Source organism: Leucoraja erinacea, chromosome 15 (genome assembly GCF_028641065.1).
Source record: "Leucoraja erinacea ecotype New England chromosome 15, Leri_hhj_1, whole genome shotgun sequence".
NCBI classification, from domain to species: domain Eukaryota; kingdom Metazoa; phylum Chordata; class Chondrichthyes; order Rajiformes; family Rajidae; genus Leucoraja; species Leucoraja erinaceus.
The window spans coordinates 29,657,827-29,680,765 of NC_073391.1; the positions used below are offsets into that span (position 1 = coordinate 29,657,827).

At 42.2% G+C, this 22,939-nt stretch overlaps 1 protein-coding gene across 1 annotated transcript in view; it reads right to left on the bottom strand.

Annotated features, from left to right (window-relative positions):
* Window positions 1–22,939, bottom strand: part of cfap58 (cilia and flagella associated protein 58) — a 162,061-nt gene that overhangs the window by 82,001 nt on the left and 57,121 nt on the right. Inside the window, exons 14-16 of the mRNA XM_055646984.1 lie at window positions 20,968–21,079; window positions 16,791–16,895; window positions 11,595–11,714 (exon numbers count right to left, since the gene is read on the bottom strand). Coding sequence (XP_055502959.1) covers window positions 11,595–11,714; window positions 16,791–16,895; window positions 20,968–21,079 — 337 coding nt within the window. The remainder of the gene's footprint in view (window positions 1–11,594; window positions 11,715–16,790; window positions 16,896–20,967; window positions 21,080–22,939) is intronic.

Below are 22,939 nucleotides of genomic sequence, written 5' to 3' on the forward strand. Positions count from 1 at the left end.
GAATGAAAGGTCAACAACTAGTAAGCAAGGATTTTTATTACATTACCAATTAATCAACGGATCAGAGGATTAGAAAGAATAATGCTGTAAAGGTAGGAAGAAACACTGGGTGTTCAGTGACAGAGGTTACCACTTCATTCGTCATTAGACAAACTCGTCCCTCACTGTAATTTATTTCTACTGATCGAAGAATGAAGTTTATACATGCGTTATTCTATTTTTGTAGCTCTACACTAGTGCCTGGATGTATAGACCCAAGTACTAAACTCATAACCAGCACTACTCCATAACCTACAGAAGGATCCTGAACCAAAATGTCATCTATTTGTTTCCCTCCATGTTTGCTACCTGGCCCACCGAGTTCCTCCAGCAGTTTTTTTGTTTTCCAACATATGCAGTCTCTTGTGCAATTTCTTGCAGTTTTTTGACAGAGCTGTTCCCAAATCAAGCCGTGATGCAACCCAAAAGTATGGTTTCTATTGAACATCTGTAGAAATGTATAAGAGTCACTGGAGACATGCTGATTTCCCTCAGTCTCCTCAGGAAGTAGAGGCAGTGGTGTCCCTTCTGAGCTGTTGCATCAATGTGGTTGGTCCTCCACAGATCATTTGTAATATTAACACCACGGAACTTGAGGCTCTTAACAATTTCCTCTTCGGCATCTTTGATGCTGCCTGGTGTATGCACTACACTACACTTTCTGAAGTTAATAACTAGCTCCTTAGTGTTGCAGACATTGAGGGAGAGATATTTGTCTTGAAACCATGCTACTGATAGCAAAGTCGCCCCTGTTGCTTAACAGCCCAAAAGAAGCGATTTAAGCAGAGAAATGGAGTCTGAAGAATGATCCTGATTGGAAACATCGTCTGCCTATACTCTCGTGGGCAACTTGGGCCGAAGGGCCGGTTTCCACAATGTATGACTCTGTGACTTGCATTTGCGCCGGCTCAAAGTTGAACTCATTCAATCATGATGACACATCCACTGAAGCATACAAGAGACCAGACTTTACGTTCAATATACAAATGCAAAAAATCTTTAAATGCCCCTGTCCCACTTAGGAAACCTGAACGGAAAGCTCTGGAGACTTTGCGCCCCACCCAAGGTTTCTGTGCGGTTCCCGGAGGTTTTTGTCAGTCTCCCTACCTGCTTCCACTACCTACAACCTCCGGCAACCACCTGCAACCTCCAGGAACCGCACGGAAAACCTTGGGTGGGGCGCAAAGTCTCCAAGGTTTCCGTTCAGGTTTCCTAAGTGGGACAGGGGCAAAACTTGCTCCTGCAGCACACATTGCCCTCCCAAAGTAAACAGAAAGCCTACAGTATGCAGTTAAGAATCAAATGTCCGTCCTTAGTTCTGATGCTCCTGCACTCAAACAATTTGTTGTCCACATCGTCCAGGCATTGAAATAAAGAATACAACTGGGTCAAGTCACCAGTTTCAGGTGGCAGTGCAAATGCATCGCAGCTTGAATTAGAATCTTCAATAAAGGAAAGGTAAGCACCTAGAGTGCTAAGGCAAACCAAATTAAAATGGTGGCCAGTTTGTAGGCAGTTGGGATAAAGATCTAGGAGCAGGTTATTTTCTCACCACATTCATCTTAAAACAATGTATTCCTCAAGGTAATGTCCAAGAGGTCGTCCATTGGCAGCAATCTGCATTGTAGTCTCAACATGGTATGTTTATTAAATATGGTGTACAATTCAATGGGGGGTTGTACACAACTCAATATCCAGCTTTTGTACAAATACTATAGAAATGACTCTTTGAACAGCAATGAAAGCTTGTGAGCTGAAAAGTGGCTCCTTGTAAAAAGCACAATGCTGTCACAACTCCACCCCATCTGTCTTCACTCCACAAGTCTCCACACTGGCTAGGTCTCCGCACAAAAAAACAACATGATCACCAGTAGAACAGGAGGATTTTAAAAGAGTCTAGACTAAGTGGGATCCGTCGGGTCCCAGCATCACACAGGAGAGCTGGTCATCCAACGCAATATTCCACCTCTCCACCACTAATATTGGTGGCCAGGTGGGGGGGAGGGGGGGGGGCTTTCTGGAGCGCTAGTATGGGTGTTGTGGGCTGAAGGGACTGGTTTCCAGAGGGCTAGTATGCAAATTGTGCGCCAAATGGATTCTTGGGCTGGCGTCTCAGTCAATCAAGCCTGTTGTGCTGGCAACTCACTCACTCACGGCTGGTGGGCTGGTAGTTGACTCGCGGCTAATCCTTGAAATTCTATTTCAAGCAGGGTATAAGGCCACCAAATTCAAGTGCAATTTTTTACCATAGCAGGGTGCAAGGCCACCAAATTCAAGTGCAGTTTCATACCATTTGAAGTAGGGTGCAAAGCCACTCAGCGAGTCGTGACCTCACTCTCCTCCATTTTGCAGAGGTGAGCCACACCCACATTTCCATGGCCGTACCCCTGGAAAAGATGTGGCTTTCATGGAAATTGACAGGAGAGATGGCCAACATTTTTTAAAAACAGAATAACACTTTTATTTTCATTCATGTGAAATTCTCTGCAGGACTCAGTGGAGGGGGACTGAGTAAGATGGCCAAAAATCACAGCCGTAAGTGGTAGCGTTTTATCTAAAATCAATATAGAAACATAGAAACATAGAAACATAGAAATTAGGTGCAGGATTAGGCCATTCGGCCCTTCGAGCCTGCACCGCCATTTAATATGATCATGGCTGATCATCCAACTCAGTATCCCGTACCTGCCTTCTCTCCATACCCTCTGATCCCCTTGGCCACAAGGGCCACATCTAACTCCCTCTTAAATATAGCCAATGAACTGGCCTCAACTACCCTCTGTGGCAGAGAGTTCCAGAGATTCACCACTCTCTGTGTGAAAAAAGTTCTCCTCATCTCGGTTTTAAAAGGTTTTCCCCCTTATCCTTAAGCTGTGACCCCTTGTCCTGGACTTCCCCAACATCGGGAACAATCTTCCTGCATCTAGCCTGTCCAACCCCTTAAGAATTTTGTAAGTTTCTATAAGATCCCCTCTCAATCTCCTAAATTCTAGAGAGTATAAACCGAGTCTATCCAGTCTTTCTTCATAAGACAGTCCTGACATCCCAGGAATCAGTCTGGTGAACCTTCTCTGCACTCCCTCTATATGGCAATAATGTCCTTCCTCAGATTTGGAGACCAAAACTGCACGCAATACTCCAGGTGTGGTCTCACCAAGACCCTATACAACTGCAGTAGAACCTCCCTGCTCCTATACTCAAATCCTCTTGCTATGAAAGCCAACATGCCATTCGCTTTCTTTACTGCCTGCTGCACCTGCATGCCTACCTTCAATGACTGGTGTACCATGACACCCAGGTCTCGCTGCATCTCCCCTTTTCCCAATCGGCCACCATTCAGATAATAGTCTACTTTCCTGTTTTTGCCACCAAAGTGGATAACCTCACATTTATCCACATTAAACTGCATCTGCCATGCATTTGCCCACTCACCCAGCCTATCCAAGTCACCTTGCAGCCTCCTAGCATCCTCCTCACACCTAACACTGCCCCCCAGCTTAGTGTCATCCGCAAACTTGGAGATATTGCCTTAGAGATATAGAGTGCAAACAGGAAGTGCATTTACAGTAGTGCCTTTTAACTTCAAGCCAATGCACCCAAGCCACCATTTGCAGTAAGTAGTGCCTTTTAACTTCAAGCCATTGCATCCAAGCCACCATCTGCAGTAAGTAGTGCCTTTCAACTTCAAGCGACACCCAAGCCATCATTTGCAGTAAGTAGTGCCTTTCAACTTCAAGCCAAAGCAACCAATCCACCATTTGCAGTAAGTAGTGCCTTTCTACTTCATGCCACCATTTGCAGTAAGTGATGTCTTTCAACTTCAAGCCACACCCAAGCCGCCATTTGCAGTAAGTAGTGCCTTTCAACTTCATGCCACCATATGCAGTAAGTGGTGCCTTTCAACTTCAAGCCAATGCACCCAAGCCACCATTTGCAGTAAGTAGTGCCTTTTAACTTCAAGCCACCATCTGCAGTAAGTAGTGTCTTTCAACTTCACGCGACACCCAAGCCACACCCAAGCTACCATTTGCAGTAGGTAGTGCCTTTCAACTTCATGCCACAGCCAAGCCAAGCAGGGGAGGGGGGGGGGGGGCTCTCTGGAGCGCTAGTATGGACCATTTTAGAACCAATAGACATTTTTTTGCAAGCTTTAGATACAATAGACATTGTTTTGCAAGCTTTAGAACCAATAGACATTGTTTTGCAAGCTTTAGAACCAATAGACATTGTTTTGCAAGCTTTAGAACCAATAGACATTGTTCTTTTTTTTTTGCAAGCTTTAGAACCAATAGACACTTTTTGCAAGCTTTAGAACTTTTTTTTGCAAGCTTTAGAACCAATAGACATTTTTTGCAAGCTTTAGAACCAATAGACATTTTTTGCAAGCTTTAGAACCAATAGAGACATTTTTTGCAAGCTTTAGAACCAATAGAGACATTTTTTGCAAGCTTTAGAAACAATAAGACATTTTTTTGCAAGCTTTAGAACCAATAGACATTTTTTGCAAGCTTTAGAACCAATAGAGACACTTTTTGCAAGCTTTAGAACCAATAGACATTTTTTGCAAGCTTTAGAACCAACAGACATTTTTTTTGCAAGCTTTAGAACCAATAGACATTTTTTGCAAGCTGTAGAACCAATAGACATTTTTTTTTTGCAAGCTTTAGAACCAATAGACATTTTTTTGCAAGCTTTAGAACCAATAGACATTTTTTGCAAGCTTTAGAACCAATAGACTTTTTTTTGCAAGCTTTAGAACCAATAGAGACACTTTTTTTTGCAAGCTTTAGAACCAATAGAGACACATTTTACAAGCTTTAGAACCAATAGACACATTCTGCAAGCATTTTAGAACCACTAAGGGCACTTACATTTGAGTAGACATGTGTTCAGTGTTATTCACAGCTCAGAAAAACGTGACACTCTGCCTTCCTCCATCTTGAAGAGACTGTGTGGCACACCACTTCCTGGTTTTATAGTCCCTCCCCCTTGCCACCAGCGGGGGCAGCAGAGAGAATGGGGAATTTTGTAAATACATTAATATCTCTGTCATTTTTAATCAACGGGAAAAATCCTCGGCACACATGCGGCGGAACAAGGTGGCCAAAAATGACGGCCGTAGGTGGCGGCGTTCTCTCGGAAATCGCAGCACAGATGGCCAAAACCGGTCAAGAACAGACTTTTAGTAATATAGATAGATGTGAAAGTCATAAGCAGGGCATCAGAGGAAGAAACAGAAATGAAGAAAAATCGAATACATTTCATGGACATTTCATAGAAACATAGAAATAGAAACATAGAAAATAGTTGCAGGATTATGCCATTCGGCCCTTCGAGCCTACACCGCCATTCAATATGATCATGGCTGATCATCCAACTCAGTATCCTGTACCTGCCTTCTCTCCATACCCCATGATACCTTTAGCCACAAGGGCCACATCTAACTCCCTCTTAAATATAGCCAATGAACTGGCCTCAACTACCTTCTGTGGCAGAGAATTCCAGAGATTCACCACTCTCTGTGGGAAAAATGTTTTTCTCATCTCGGTCCTAAAAGTTTTCCCCCTTATCCTTAAACTGTGACCCCTTGTTCTGGACTTCCCCAACATCGGGAACAATCTTCCTGCATCTAGCCTGTCCAACCCCTTAAGAATTTTGTAAGTTTCTATAAGATCCCCCCTCAATCTTCTAAATTCTAGCGAGTACAAGCCGAGTCTATCCAGTCTTTCTTCATATGAAAGTCCTGACATCCCAGGAATCAGTCTGGTGAACCTTCTCTGTACTCCCTCTATGGCAAAAATGTATTTCGTCAAATTAGGAGACCAAAACTGTACGCAATACTCCAGGTGTGGTCTCACCAAGACCCTGTACAACTGCAGTAGAACCTCCCTGCTCCTATACTCAAATCCTTTTACTATGAATGCTAACATACCATTCGCTTTCTTCACTGCCTGCTGCACCTGCATGCCTACTTTCAATGACTGGTGTACCATGACACCCAGGTCTCGTTGCATCTCCCCTTTTCCTAATCGGCCACCATTCAGATAATAGTCTACTTTCCTGTTCTTGCCACCAAAGTGGATAACCTCACATTTATCCACATTATACTGCATCTGCCATGCATTTGCCCACTCACCCAGCCTATCCAAGTCACCTTGCAGCCTCCTAGCATCCTCCTCACAGCTAACACTGCCCCCCAGCTTCGTGCCATCTGCAAACTTGGAGATGTTGCATTCAATTCCCTCGTCCAAATCTTTAATATATATTGTAAATAGCTGGGGTCCCAGCATTGAGCCTTGCGGTACCCCACTAGCCACTGCCTGCCATTCTGAAAAGGACCCGTTTACTCCTACTCTTTGCTTCCTGTTTGCCAGCCAGTTCTCTATCCACATCAATACTGAACCCCCGATACCGTGTGCTTTAAGTTTGTATACTAATCTCTTATGTGGGTCCTTGTCGAAAGCCTTCTAAAAGACCAGATATAACACATCCACTGGTTCTCCCTTATCCACTCTACTAGTTACATCCTCGAAAAATTCTATAAGATTCAGCAGACATGATTTACCTTTCATAAATCCATGCTGACTTTGTCCAATAATTTCACCATTTTCCAAATGTGCTGCTATCCCATCTTTAATAACTGATTCTAGCCGTTTCCCCACTACCGACATTAGACTAACTGGTCTGTAATTTCCCGTTTGCTCTCTCCCTCCCTTTTTAAAAAGTGGGGTTACATTAGCTACCCTCCAATCCTCAGGAAATACTCCAGAATCTAAAGAGTTTTGAAAAATTATCACTAATGCATCCATTATTTCTGGGGCTTCTTGCTTAAGTACTCTGGGATGCAGCCTCTGGCCCTGGGGATTTATCGGCGTTTAATCCATTCAATTTACCTCACACCACTTCCCGGCTAACCTGGATTTCACTCAGTTCCTCCATCTCATTTGACCCCCGGTCCCCTGCTATTTCCAGCAGATTATTTATGTCTTCCTTAGTGAAGACAGAACCAAAGTAGTTATTCAATTGGTCTGCCATGTCCTTGTTCCCCATGATCAATTCACCAGTTTCTGACTGCAAGGGATTCACATTTGTTGTAACTAATCTTTTTATCTTCACATATCTATAAAAACATTTGCAGTCAGTTTTTATGTTCCCTGCCAGTTTTCTTTCATAATCTATTTTCCCTTTCCTAATTAAGCCTTTTGTCCTCTGCTGGACTCTTAATTTCTCCCAGTCCTCTGGTAGAATGCTTTTGCTGGCTAATGTGTATGCTTCATCTTTTGTTTTGATACTATCACTGATTTACCTTGTTATGGATACACTATCTTCCCCGATTTATTCTTTTGCCAAACTGGGATGAACAATTGTTGTAGTTCATCCATGCAGTCTTTAAATGCCTTCCATTGCATATCCACCGTCAACCCTTTAAGAATCAATTGCCAGTCTATCTTGGCCAATTCACATCTCATACCCACAAAGTTACCTTTCTTTAAGTTCAGAACCCTTGTTTCTGAATTAATTATGTCACTCTCCATCCTAATGAAGAATTCAACCATATTATGGTCACTCTTGCCCAAGGGGCCACACACAAGACTGCTAACTAACCCTTCCTCATTACTCAATACCCAGTCTAGAATAGCCTGCTCTCTCGTTGGTTCCTCTACATGTTGGTTTAGAAAACTATTCCGCATACATTCCAAGAAATCCTCTTCCTCAGCACCCCTGCCAATTTGATTCACCCAATCTATATGTAGATTGAAGTCACCCATTATAACTGTTTTACCTTTGTTGCACGCATTTCTAATTTCCTGTTTGATGCCATCCCCAACTCCACTACTACTGTTAGGTGGCCTGTACACAAGTCCCACTAACGTTTTCTGCCCCTTAATGTTTCGCAGCTCTACCCATATCGATTCCACATCCTCCAAGCTAATGTCCTTCCTTTCTATTGCGTTAATCCCCTCTAACCGTAAACGCTACCCCACCTCCTTTTCCTTTCTGTCTATCCCTCCTGAATATTGAATATCCCTGGATGTCATTTCAAAAATGAATGGATGATATGATTAATGTTCTCAAAATAACAAGTAGAGATTACGCGTGCTCGGAACCTGTATTTGCTGGATTTAATCTAGGATGTGGGAGCATAGCCTAAAATCTTGAATCAAGCAAGTGGTAAAACCTTGGAACTCTCTCCTGTCAGATGCACTTGATGCTAGGACAACAGCTAAATATAACTATGATATTGGTGGGATTTTTCACACAAGCACATCAAGAGAATGAAGCAAACACAAGTATGTTGTGTCAGGTCACAAATCAACCGCAATCTTATTGAATGGTGGTTAGAATACCAAGTCATGTACATCTAGTTCTAAGTTTCCAAAACAATGTGGGGAGGATTGGGGATGGTGGATGGAATGAAGTGAAATAAGGGCAGAGAGAAAAAGCTACCATTGCTTTATTAGATGTGCTAGAGTTATGCTTCCTTAAACTTTTTACTTAATTTTCAGGAGCCTCGTTGGTATTTTTGGGCTCCTTCTGTGTGGAGGTTAATGAAAGGGGAAGGGATGCACCAAGAAGAAACGTCAGAACATTTTGCGATGATCAATGCAACAAAGGATCCTAGTATCAAGCACACAGTCAACATCTTCACCACCACCCATGTGGGGAAGAGGTGATTTTTTACTGTAAAACAGATTTGTTCCCATGTGTTCAAGGAAATGTATATTTTCAGTGATGTCAGGGCTTCAAAATGAGCCCCAGAGGAATAAGGATGCTACTAGCTTGGATGTTAATATTTATTCTCGGTATATTCCTAATTATTATATAATGAGCATCAGGAGCAAATCTGGCACAGATTTATTGTAACAACTATGATATGCAAGCCACACACATTTATTTATTTATGTAGTACAAGAGAGGCTTGGATATATGTTTTGTATCCTGGTGCACTGAGTAAGCAGAGGACAGAACACAGAACAGTATATGCTGAACAATGCATGTGCAGAACAAGATGCCAAGATCAACTCTTATCTGCCTACACATAATACAAGTCCCTCTATTCCCTGCATATCTATATAACTATCCAAAAGTCTCTTCAATGCCACCATCGTATCTGGCTCAACCTTAAATGCCACTGTCGTATCTGCACTCCCGGTAACACATTCCACACACTCGCCACCCTCCTTGCCCCTCACATCTTTAAACTTTGCCCATCTCACCTTTAAGCTGTGCCCTCTAATTTGATTTTTCAATCCTGGGAAAAAGGTAATGACTGTCTACCATATCCATGTGTCTCATAATTCTAAATACTTCTATCAGGTCTCCATGCAAACACCAGCGTTATAGAGAAAGCATTCCAGAGAAAGCATTTCAAGTCTGCCCAACCATTCCCTGTAGCTAACACCCCCTAATCCAGGCATCATTCTGATAAAGCTCCTCTGCACCCATTTCCAAAGCTTCCATATCCTTCCTGTCATGGGGCAACTAGAACTGCATACAATACTCCAAATGCGGCCTAATCTATAGGTCCTGTAAAGCTGCATCATGACTTCCATTCTTATTTTCAATGCCCTGACCTATGAAAGCAAACAGAAAGAGGCATTTGATGGAACCTTTTAAGGTTGAAGTTGATACGATAGTGGCATTGAAGAGACTTTTGGATAGCCATATGGATATGCAGGGAATGGAGGATTTAGATTGTCTGTGGGCAGTTAAGAGTTAGTCTTACCATCATGCCAGAGAGTAATGGTGGATGGCTGTTTGTCAGGTTGGAGGCCAGTGACTAGTGGGGTGCCACAGGGATCTGTGTTGGGTCCACTGTTTGTCATGTGCATCAATGATCTGGATGATGGTGTGGTAAATTGGATTAGTAAGTATGCAGATGATACTAAGATAGGTGGTGTTGTGGATAATGAAGTAGATTTTCAAAGTCTACAGAGAGATTTAGGTGTTTTCGAAGAGTGGGCTGAAAGATGGCAGATGGAGTTTAATGCTGATAAGTGTGAGGTGCTACATCTTGGCAGGACAAATCAAAGTAGGACGTACATGGTAAATGGTAACAAATTGAGGAATGCAGTTGAACAGAAGGATCTAGGAATAACTGTGCACATTTCCCTGAAAGTGGAATCTCATGTAGATAGGGTGGTAAAGAAAGCTTTTGGTGTGCTGGCCTTTATAAATCAGAGCATTGAGTATAGAAGTTGGGATGTAATGTTAAAATTGTACAAGGCATTGGTGAGGCCAATTCTGGAGTATGGTGTACAATTTTGATCGCCTCATTATAGGAATGATGTCAACAAATTAGAGAGAGTACAGAGGAGATTTACTAGAATGTTGCCTGGGTTTCAGCAACTAAGTTACAGAGAAAGGTTGAACAAGTTAGGTCTTTATTCTTTGGAGCGTAGAAGGTTAAGTGGGGACTTGATAGAGGTCTTTAAAATGATGAGAGGGATAGACAGAGTTGACGTGGATAAGCTTTTCCCACTGAGAGTAGGGAAGATTCAAACAAGAGGACATGACTTGAGAATTAAGGGACAGAAGTTTAGGGGTAACATGAGGGGGAACTTCTTTACTCAGAGAGTGGTAGCTGTGTGGAATGAGCTTCCAGTGGAGGTGGTGGAGGCAGGTTCGATTCTATCATTTAATAATAAATTGGATAGTTATATGGACGGGAAAGGAATTAAGGGTTATGGTCTGAGTGCAGGTAGATGGGACTAGGGGAGAATAAGTGTTCGGCACTGACTAGAAGGGCCGAGATGGCCTGTTTCCATGCTGTAATTGTTATATGGTTATATGTTGCCTCCATCAAATGCCTTCTTTATCATGATGAATGCTCATACATTTAATTTTTTTTAATTGCTTATTATTATCAGTGAAATCATCTTGTCCTCACTTCCTCATCAAGGTTTGATGAAAGTGACTGTCTGCATTAGAGCCTCTTCTTTAGTCTTCATGCAACAATATATACTCCACAGACCAATGGGGCAGAAATATCAATGCGCAATCTGGCTCCACAATTTTTAATGAGGTAATCTTCCTTACACAAATTTACCCAACAATTAAGATTAGTGGCTGCCCAGTTAGCAATAATATGTGGAGGATGCCTAAAAAGAAAAATGCTAATTCAATGGCACTGTCAGTACCTCATATATAGAGCGGCATTTTTAAAATGTGGTTTTGTCATTAGCCAGATTACTGCTTTTCACTTCAGTTATATATTTTTTTAACCGTCTTATTTGACCTATGAAATGATAAAAGTCTGGTTGCCTGGCCACAGCATGGAACCATATTGAAAATTCTGTATTAGTCACAAAGTGCCAACAGTCTCGCTGATCCAAGTATAAACATTCTCTGCAATAGAATCTTCAAGTAGATTGTTTTCCGAGATGCAAATGAGGCAGCGATTGCCGGGAATTGAGGGAAGTAATTCCCCAACCTGCTGCTGATAAACATTATGTAAATATTGGGACCACTGAACCAAAAGAAAAATGGGCTCAGTGATTTGTAAACCCCACAGGAGAGTTCGAGAAAGTAACAGGTCCGACATCTGCGCTCACCTTCAGTTGTTTTGTCTTATCTCTCAGGTTCTTCTGATATATCATTAGCTGCTCGGCAGCCTCTGGGCCAGGCTGCCGTGCCAAGATGTGTTTCAGCTCCACATAAAGCTTCTCCTTCTCCTGTAGGAACAACAGATTCAATGTCAGGCAACATGCTGAGCAGTAAAGCTACAATTCTTTTAGTTGAAACAAGGAATTGCAGGTGCTGGTTTACACGAAAGGGCACAAACGGGAGAAGCCTACAACCAGAGGGCACAGCCTCAGAATAAAAGGCCGTTCCTTTAAAATGGAGTTGAGGAGGAATTTTTTTAACCAGAGGATGGTTAATCTTGGGAATTCGTTCCCACAGACAGCGTGAAGGCCAAGGCATTGGGTATTTTTAAGATGGAGGTTCTTGATTAGGAAGGCCATCAATGGTTACAGGTAGAAGCCAAGAGAATTGAGTTGAGAGGGGAATCATAAATCAGCAATGATTAAATGGTAGAGTAGATTTGATGGGCTGAAAAGCCTAATTCTGCTCCTATGTCTTATGATCTGATGGTCTCCTACGCAGTGCTGGAATAACTCGGAGGGTCAGGGAGCATCTTTGGAGAACATGGACAGGTGACATTTCAGGTCAGGACACTTTTTGTTGTATGTGTGAGGTTGTTGTGCTCCTTAAAAGTGCGCCTTGGGGTCATTACCCTATACACCAGCGCCCACTTCAGTCATAGGTCTGCCGCTGAAAAGGGAAGTCATGGGAACAGGCCAAGTAGACTTACCTTCACTTCCTGGAGAACATGTGAAAGAAAATGCAACTCTAACACTGGAGTCCAAGGAGGAGAAGATAAGGAGTGAAAGGGTGCTAGTGGTCAGAATCTCACTCTCGTGACAGATGTTGATGTTATGGTTGGAAGGGGCCAGGAAGTGGGTGAGTAAGACCATGGTTCCCAATCACGAAATTCGCGAAAATCAAACCATCTGGGAGTAGAGACTTAGTGCGTGAGGATTCTGGAGGAGAGATTGTGCACAGGATGTTGATATCATAGTGGGTAATGTGTGAGAGATAAGATAGGCACCCAGTGCTTGAGTTACTCAGCAGGTCAGGCAGCATCTCCGGAGAACATGGACAGGTGGCGTTTCAGATCGGGACCCTCCTTCAGGCAGATGAAGTGTCTCGACCTGAAATCTCACCTATCTACATTTTGTGGAGTTGCTGCCTGACCTGCTGAGTCACTTCAGCACTTTGTGCCATTTTGTCTATTAACCAGTTTATTGGTTGTACACTAAGATAGACACCCATTTGAATAGTCTCAGAATGGAGCAGAACACTCAAATGGTTGACTTGGGACTGCCATGGACAAATCTCTACAGTTATCCTGCAAAAGCAACACTGTACGTGGAATAGAATCACTGATGCATGCCTGACTTCGAAATCGCAGTTCCTCTGCGGCTAGGAACTGGGGGCTTGGCCAGTGTACCTCACTTGAAGGAGCTCAGTCAAATTTCAGGAGTGGCACAGTTTGAACCGGAAAGTCGCAATTATTTTCCAGGTTCTAAAACAAGGAATTCCATAAGATCACCAATCGAGACACGACTAGTTTACAAAAAGTTTGATTCAATAAATGAAGCCTTAAATGGTGCTAAGTGGCTTTCTAGTCTTAGTTATATGGCCCTTGAGTGGTGATTTAAACTTGTTCTCACTTAATTTCCAAAATAAATCTCCTATTTACAGCTGTTGCAAATAATTTGTCACCGCAAATCTGTTCTTGTAGGAGCAAAATGTGAAGGATCCCTGCGACGTATGGGTTGGCAAACTTGTTTTACCTTAAACAATCCTCTTGCTATATATCCTAATTCTTAGATGAAGAAAAGTTAACGATGATCAGCAATCTTTTGTCCAAATTGATCAAAAGACAAATGTCTCTTTAATGACTCGTCTTATGGCATTGGCAGAGTGCAATCTAACATTGGTTGTCTACTGCCATCTCCTGGCCATGGCTCACTAGATGAAGGAGCAGTGTAAATATTTAATGATACTTTATTGTCACATGTACCTAAGTACAGTGCAATGCTTTGTTTTGCGTACAACCAGGTAAGATCATACAGCAGACCTCACCAAGGCAGTACACAACAGCCGACAAAGTTACAAGAGTTTAATGGAAAGTAGACACAAAAAGCTGGTGTAACTCAGCAGGACAGGCAGCATCTCTGGAGAGAAGGAATGGGTGACGTTTCGGTTCGAAACCCTTCTTAGTAATTGGGCAGAAATGAAAGCAAAAAATAATTATTACTTATGTGCAGGAAGGAACTGCAGTTGCTGGTTTACACTGAAGATAGAGACAAAAAGCTGAAGTAATTCAGCGGGTTAGGCAGCATCTCTGGAGAAAAGGAATAGATGACGTTTCTGGTCGAGACCCTTCTTCAGACCGAGTCAGGGAAGGGCATTATTGCTTCTTTACAAGGTGACAGGATGCCCCACATTCAATAACAATACAAAAAAAATTCTGTAACGTATCTGTAAAGACCAAGTCTCCCTCCCTTAATACTTTAAAATTAAAAAAGAATGCTGAAACTTTAATTTTGTCCTAATTTCCTCAAGGTGAATGGGATGGATTTTGGTTGGATTTCTGACCTAATAAATTACAGATCTTAAAAATCAGGCCAGTTTTAAAATGGGCTCACAAATCAAAACTGTATCTTTAAAATCAGATTTTGCAAATTTGACAAATGAGAACAATACTGGAAAATTGTCATGGATTTTGTTGCTGTTGCTGTATGCTGTTTCACACTTGCTTTTGATTCTTTTATTCTGTTCGAAATAAAGAATTAAATAAATAAAAACAGTATGGTCAACATTTCAGCTCTCCCATTAATTAGTTTGGCTGTGCATTTCCATCTTTTCGTGTATTTTCATTGCAGTGGAAACACAGCCTCAAAATATTGCTCCCAAAGGAAGTGATTTCCCAGAGTTATGGAGAGGAAAAGAGGGAATGGATCGTGCCCGGCACGTCAAATTTCATAGAGATACAAGAAACTGCGGATGCTGGAATCTGACCAAAAAGATAAGATAAGATAAGATAAGATAAGATAGATAAGATACATTTATGGTCATTTGGACCCCTTGAGGTCCAAACGAAATGCCGTTTCTGCAGCCATACATACAAACACATAGACCCAAGACACAACATAATTTACATAAACATCCATCACATCGCTGTGATGGAAGGCCAAATAAACTTATTTCTCCACTGCACAGTCCCGACCCCCCCCCCCGATGTCAGAGTCAAAGTCAAAGCCCCCGGCTGGCGATGGCAATTGTCCCGCGGCCATTAAAGCCACGCCGGGTGGTGCGAGGTCGCACACCGGGTCTTGGTGTTAGAGCCCCCGGTGTGCGCTCGGGAGTCCCGCGGCCATTCCAAGTCAGGCCCCGCTCCAGGAGCTCTTCGACCCCGCAATCGTGCCGTTGCGAGAGCCCCGAAAACGGTCTCCCTCCTTTAAAAGTTTCCCCCCCCCCCCCCTCCCACCCCACCCCCACCCCCCCACAGACCCCAACAAAAAATAACAAAGACTACATTAAAAAGCAGACAGAAAAATAATAAAACACGGACAGACTGCAGAGGCCGCTGCTGGCCAGAGCCGCGCCGCCCACCAAAAAGCAAAGTGTTGGAGGAACTCATTGGCTCAGAGCAGCTTCTGTGGCGGGAATGGACATACAATATTTTGATGTTGCGATCCTTCTTCAGAATTTTCAGACAGTTGATATTTTGGGTTTGGGAACTTTCTGTAAACTCAGGAAGGGACCCACCCAAAACATCATTCCTCCACTCCCTACAAATATGCTGCCCGACTCACCGAGTTCCTCCAGCACTTTTCAGTGATCAAATTTCAGTGTACTTCATTGAATTGTGGAATAAAAAACAATAATCACCACCAAGGCAGCATAGGATTTTTTTAGGTTTAGGTTTTTTTGTCCATTTGTGGAGTTTAAAACCAGGGGACGACAATTCAGATGTTATGTTCGATTAAACATCCAATGGCTTGTTAAATATAAAAGCTGTGCAGTCCCCAACCAAAATTGCATTTGGGTTCTGATCTCATAGCTAATAGAAAACCATGGTAGAAAGGTTTAATGAGTAGTTAATTTAATACGTTCAGATGCCTGGTATAAGTTTCACTTTTCTCTCTGAATTTTGCACTTCATGGTGACCAATGTTAGCATTAGAAAATAAGACATTTCTATTTTAGGAATGCACTGACAGCAACACAAGTGCAAACCTCGAAGTAAGAATTCTAGCACAACAAAGCAAAAACACCAAATTTGTTTTCCCTGCAATAGATGAATAATTTTAAACTTCCCATTTTGACAAATATTGTTGTAGAAACATAGAAAATAGGTGCAGGAGGAGGACATTCGGCCCTTCGTGCCAGCACCGCCATTCATTGTGATCCTGGCTGATTGTCCCCAATCAATAATCCGTGCCTGCCTTCTCCCCATATCCCTTGATTCCACTAGACCCTAGAGCTCTATCTAACTCTCTCTTACATCCATCCAGTGTAATTTAGTGTAAAATGGCCACATTTGCAGGAAGTAATGTTTAGTATTTTTTCTAGTAGATGGGCTTTTTGCCCATTATTTATATCATTATTTGAAGGAATCCACCCAAGCAAGAGATTGAAAAGATTTGCATCGGTATAGACTAGACTCTGCAAAGTCCTGTCCCAGATATGAAATGGCTTTATCTTTTTTTATTAAGGGAATAATAGTTATCCACTGGAAAGAGTACGCAAAGTTAAACTGGACATTTTCAAACCATCTAAGTTCCATTCGGTAAGGAAAGACAGAAGATGCTGGAGTAACTCAGCGGGTCAGACAGCATCCCTGAAGAACATGGTGATGTTTCAGGTCAGCACCATTCTTCAGACTTTCACTCTCAACTTAACCATGTTCTCCAGTGATGCTGCCAGACCTCACTGAGTTACTCCAGTATTTTCTGTCTTTCCATGGTAAACCAGCATCTGCAGTTCCTTGTTTCTACCAGTTCCATTCAATGTTTCGCATGTTTTGTGTTTCAGCACAGATTATGCCGAATACATGAAAAAATTGGATTGCTAATGTTACACATCAAACCTTCAATTCCCCCTGGTGTAAATCAGCAACAAACAAATCATCTCAGCCTTTCAACGTGTACTTCAAGTTATTCAATTAATGTGCACCTGTAAAAGCAGCTCCTTCTCCACCACATCCTCAGTCTTTGCGATCAGGCGCTTCTGGAGTGTTTGAACCTTCAGAATAAGTTCGTATCTGCTCGGATCACTTGCCTGCAACAAATCAGTTCATAAAATTTACTATGCAACTGATATTATGGGTTATCCAACTGTCAGTGCATATTTAGAAGTTATTCAAAGATATTTTTGTTATAATCTGGGATTAGGGGCGGCACGGAGAGGTAGCAGTAGAGTTGCTGCCTTACAGCGTCAGAGACCCAGGTTCGATCCTGACTACGGGTGCTGTCTGGAGTATCCACATTCTCCCTGTGATCGCATGGGTTTTTCTCCGGGTCTCCAGTTTCTTCCCACACTCCAAAGACATGCAGGTTTGTAGATTCATTGGCTTCTGCAAAAATTGGCCCTCGTGTGTAGGTTAGAACTAGTGTATGGGGATCACTGTCAGCGTGGACTCGATGGGCTGAAGGGCCTGTTTCCATGCTGTATCTCTAAACTAAACTGAAAACATTACTTGTAATCCCTCTCCCAAGGATTGTACACGTCAAACTGTGCCATATGTACTGTTTTGTACTAATTTAAATTGAAACAAACTCACCCCAGGTCCTTTAAGCATTGGATCTTCACTGAACAATTTTTCTGTCCACAGTTCCACCAAACCAGATGGGCAGAAAAAAATCTGTTCCATGAATTTGAGGACCTCAACTACAATCCCCAGCATCTTACGCACTGGCTCAGGTCACACACACATGTTGTCATGGTTTCATATTTCCTCCAGCCACAAAGGGAGGACATTTGGCTAATCTCAATGATCAGATAGATCAATGGCATATAGGGAAGATGGATCTTGGCTATATGGAACGAGTTTCCATTGGAAGTGGTAGCGGCATGTACAATTTTTAAAACATTTGGACTGCAACATGGATAGAAAGCGTTGAAGGTATGTGAGCTAAACTCAGGCAAACTGGACTAGCTTAGTTAGGCATCTTGGCTGGAATGGATGAATTGGGATGATGAGCCAGTGTTGGTGCTGTATAATTCTCTGACTCTAAGACCTCTTTGAGCGCTAAAGCATTCTGACGTTTCCAATGAAAACAATTCTAATATACGGGCAACCTCCAGGATATGACAAGGTTTCATTCCTGAGACAGGTGGGTGACCCAAAGTGTGTACATAAGTTGGAAATGAACAGAAACAGTGTCTGGGAGAGGACGACAGAGAAAGCTGTGATGGGAGAGCTAGTGAACACGGGAAGAGCGGCCGCCAGCTAGCCTCACTGACTCAGTGAGTGAGCGAGTGAGTTTGCTCAGTGCTCCCAGCTCTGCTCAGCTCCATCCAGCCCACATTGTTGCAGCCTGAAGAGGGAGTGAGAGAAGGCATGCGGAAATGCCCTGTACCCTCCCAGCCGATTATGCGCATCGCCCCAACGCAGCGTGAAAGTCTATGCCCATCTGTCCCTCTGGCCTCCCCAAAGCTTGGGGAGGCCAGTGTTCAGGTTGTCCATAAGTCAGGCTGTTCCTAGCCCATGGAAGGACCTGTGAAGTTGGAAATATCTCTGCTTTGTGTTGGAGCTCGTACATGGCAAACTCTTGCTTTGGTTGCTGGTCAATGTGAGGCTGGAGGTTACCCAAGAGTGTGACTTGTCAGGCAGCCATTATGTACACTGTTGGAACACTGGTCCGGTGTTTCTTGGATGCCCAGTTTGCAGAGAGCCATTCCAACAGACAGGCAAACACACCATGACTAACAGCACCTGATCCCAAAAAAAAAAAACAACAGTGAGATGGATGGAGTCCATCCCAAGCAGCCTTCTCTTTCTATCTGCCTCAGATCCAATACAATTAAAGCTGTGAAGATGGAAGACCCACAAATTGAAACAGGCTGAGCATTATACAGCACAGAACTGTTTTGATAGTTTTTGAAGAAAGTTGTTAATTTCCGTTGGTACTTCTAATTTGGCTAACACTTTTCCGAGAATAAGTGACAAAGGTGTAGTAACAGGATCACAGTTTCTCAAGTCAGCACACTGATTCAGCCCCGGATCATAATCATTCCTCACACAGCTTTCAGGTTTGCCAGGTACATGGGAGTAAGCTGTACATGGAAGTAAGTTTAAAAGACCTAGCATGAACATTCAATCAGAACAATAAAGATCATTTCAGCTGCAGTTTTCAAAGAGTGTTCCAACCATATCCCAACCAAATGTAGAGGAAACTTCCCAACAATCTCAAAGAGAGTTCGAACCATATCCAACCATACTCTTTGTGGCACGGTAGTGCAGCTGTAGAGTTGCTGCCTTACAGCGTTTACAGCGTCGGAGACTCGGGTTCGATCCTGACTACGGGTGCTATCTGTACGGAGTTTTACATTCTCCCCTTGACCGTGTGAGTTTTCTTCGAGATCCACTCCAAAAATGTACAGGTATGGAGGTTAATTGGATTGGTATAATTGTAAATTGTCCCTAGTGTGTGTAGGATAATGTTAATATGCGGGGATCGCTGGTTGACATTGACTCGGTGGGCTGTATCTCGAAACTGATCTAAACTAAACGTATCCCATCCAGATGAAGAGGAAACGTCCCAATAATTTCAAATACCATGAACATATTGATCTTATTTAAGGAAGGACATTAATGCATTGGAAAATAGTTCAGGGAAGACTTACTAAATCAGTGATTGGAAAGATTAGACAAGCTTGAATTCACTGACGTTCTGAAGAGTGAAAAGTGAATTGATTAAAACATGTAAGATCCTGAGGAGTCTTGACCAGATGGACAGGATGCTTCCTCTTGTGAGAGAATCTAGAATGATGAATCACTATTTAAAAACAAGGGGCCGCCCATTTGTGGCAGAGAGGACATGAAACCTTTTTCTCTTAGAGGGTCATGAGACTTTGGCCTCCAAGACTGGTGGAAGGCAGAGATAGATAGATCATTTAGTTTAGTTTAGTTTAGTTTATTTAGTTTAGTTTAGTTTAGAGATACGGCGCGGACACATGCTCTTCAGCCAATTGAGTCTGCACTGGCCAGCGACCCCCACAAACTAACACTATCCTGCACACACTAGGGACATTTTTTTGCATTTATACCAAGCCAAATAACCTACAAACCTGTACGTCTTTGGAGTGTGGGAGGAAACCAAAGATTTCAGAGAAATCCCACGTAGGTCACGGAGAGAAGGTCCAAACTCCATACAGACAAGCACCCCTAATCAGGGTCAAACCAGAGTATCTGGCGAGTAGCTCTACAGCTTCGCCACCATCCCACCCTAATTCTTGATAAGCAAGTGTGTGCGTAGTACCATGGATAGACTGGAACTTGGAACCAAAGTTAAAATCAGATCAACCAGAATCTTACTGAATGGTGGAACAGCACTGGGGAAGTCAAGTGACCTACGTCTGAACACATTTTTGTGTTATCCCACTTCCTCATCCATTTGGGGCAATTTACAGAGGCCATTTAACCTATAATCCTGCATATGTTTGGGAGCATCCGTAGAAAACCCACGTGGTCACAGGGAAAATCTGTAAATTCCACACCCAAGGTCAGACTCGAACCTGGGACTCTGACACTGCGAGGTGGCAACTCTACCAGGTGCGCCACTGTGCCGCCCCCATTTTGGGTTGACAAGATTGAGTTCAGGAAGAAAAATTGAAATAGGCAAAACAAAATTAGTAGAGGGGATTGGATCAGTGTAGCAAAGAAAATCCAAAGAGGAGGCTAGGTGATTTACAAGTACAGTAACAGGTACAGCACTATACAACTAGAGTGTCCAGCGATTGGTACCTCTCGGAGAATGCAAAACAAGTTCCCGTCCAAAGTTGCAAATGGAGGATTGCAAAGGGAATAATATAGTGACATGGTTCCTGGCTCAGAAATCATGTCATGGTCACAAGGCTGTTCAGAAATAGCTGGTTGGATTTCTGAGTGATGCAAAATTACTCTGATATGGCAGTTATCCTATTTCACTCCACAGATTGATTCACTATTGCACGTTGCTGAAAGAAAACACCATTACACAATTGAATATCTGATACAAATGTTTTAGTCGTCGATGCACAAAAATAAAAGAGTACTTTCTTTAATTGGAAAGTAACTCTTTAATTGGAATTAAATTACAGGTAATTGGAAAAGCGTTCAAAGCATTAATGAAGTCAACATTTTAATCACCTCAAGTTTTCGCCACCGGTGAACATTCATTGGATTTTCCAATTCCTCCTCCAGAGCCCTGCACCGCGTTCGTTCCTTTAGAAGTTCTTTCTGTACATGGTAGACCTCTCGTCTGCACAACAAATACAAACAACATCAACTTCTTTGCTTTTTAACACAAGGAATTGCAAATGCTGGTTTACAAAAAAAAAGACACAATGTGCTGGAGTAACTCAGGAGGTCAGGAAGCATCTCCAAAGATCATATATATATGATGTTTTGGGTCAGGACTCGTCTTGAGATGTTTCCCTTATTTTTATCAGCATGCTGTCAAATCCATCTTAATGCAATTTTATGGGGACAGATTTTCTACTCATATCAAAAATGTGATAATTGGAATGATCATGTCATAGAAACATAGAAACATAGAAAATAGGTGCAGGAGTAGGCCATTCGGCCCTTCGAGCCTGCACCATCATTCAATATGATCATGGCTGATCATCCAACTCAGTATCCTGAACCTGCCTTCTCTCCATACCCCCTGATCCCTTTAGCCACAAGAACCACATCTAACTCCCTCTTAAATATAGCCAATGAACTGGCCTCAACTACCTTCTGTGGCAGAGAATTCCAGAGATTCACCACTCACTGTGTGAAAAATGTTTTCTTCATCTCAGTCCTAAAAGATTTCCCCCTTATCCTTAAACTGGGACCCCTTTGTTATTTGTTATTTATTCAAAAGAAATAAAGCATCTTTTTAACAGAAAATGTTGACTACTGAAAACGATGTTTGTTTGCACATTCTTAGATATCAGCTTGGTTTCCTTTTTTCTTGTGTATCAGAAGCACCTGTAGTCAAACCTTTAAGCATATAATCCAGGATTAAGTCCAGTATTGCATTGTCACATTTGAGAATTTATATCGAGTGCTATCAGTAACTGAAAGATTCAAAACAATATTACATCAGTATGCAGACTGGCATCCAAATCTTAACTGTGCATACCAAAATGAAACACTGACCACGTTTTTGCAGTGGAACTGAGTGTGCATATAAATTGGTGGCTATTAGTAATAATGGTAACCACTTCATGATTTAACTGTGTAGGGAGGAAATGCAGATGCTGGTTAACACTAAAGATAGACACAAAATGCTGGAGCAACTCAATGAGTCAGACAGAATCTATGGAGAAAAGGAATAGGTGACTTTTCAGGTCGAGACCCTTCATCAAACTGGTGAGGGGTCTTGACCCGAAATGTCACCTATTCCTTTTCTCCAGAGATGCTGCCTGACCCACTGTTACCCCAGCATTTTATGGCAATCTTCATGATTTAACTGCTTTTGCTGTTTTTCAATCCAATTGTATGGCAGTTTTTGCCCATTTTTTCCTGTAATTCCCAAATAGCAATACATGGAAAGATTAAGATTGAAGTGGTGAGATACTATGTCTTGAGGAGGCACCAAGGGTGATGGGCGCTTCCACAAGTTGTGTGCCCATCCTCTAGCAGGGGTATGCAGCGATACGCTGGACGAGCTTTATAAATAATTCACCGCATTGGACATGCAACAAAAATGTAATTGCGTTCAAATAATCTATAACAATACGGACATAATTGAAAATCTCGGCCAAGATATAATGGAAGGATTAGAACGGATGATATTGCAGAAATATTATTTGAAATATTGTTTGCTACTCAATATGGAAGCTGACAACATTCTAGTTTGAATATGGTGTTCTAGTAATCGACATATACATGTCCCAAATAATATTTCCCCATCTAAACTATACATAACTGAACATGACTAAAAACCAACAATAGAAGCATGAGCTGCAAATGTTCTTTGAAAATATATTAAGTACAGAGATAATTTTATCATAATGCATTTTCAGAGGAATGCCACATTGTACATTATACATTTAATGTTGGTAATGTGTAATTCAGAAATATTTAACTTTTTGTTTCATTAAGGTTAGATAAATGATTGCAAAATATT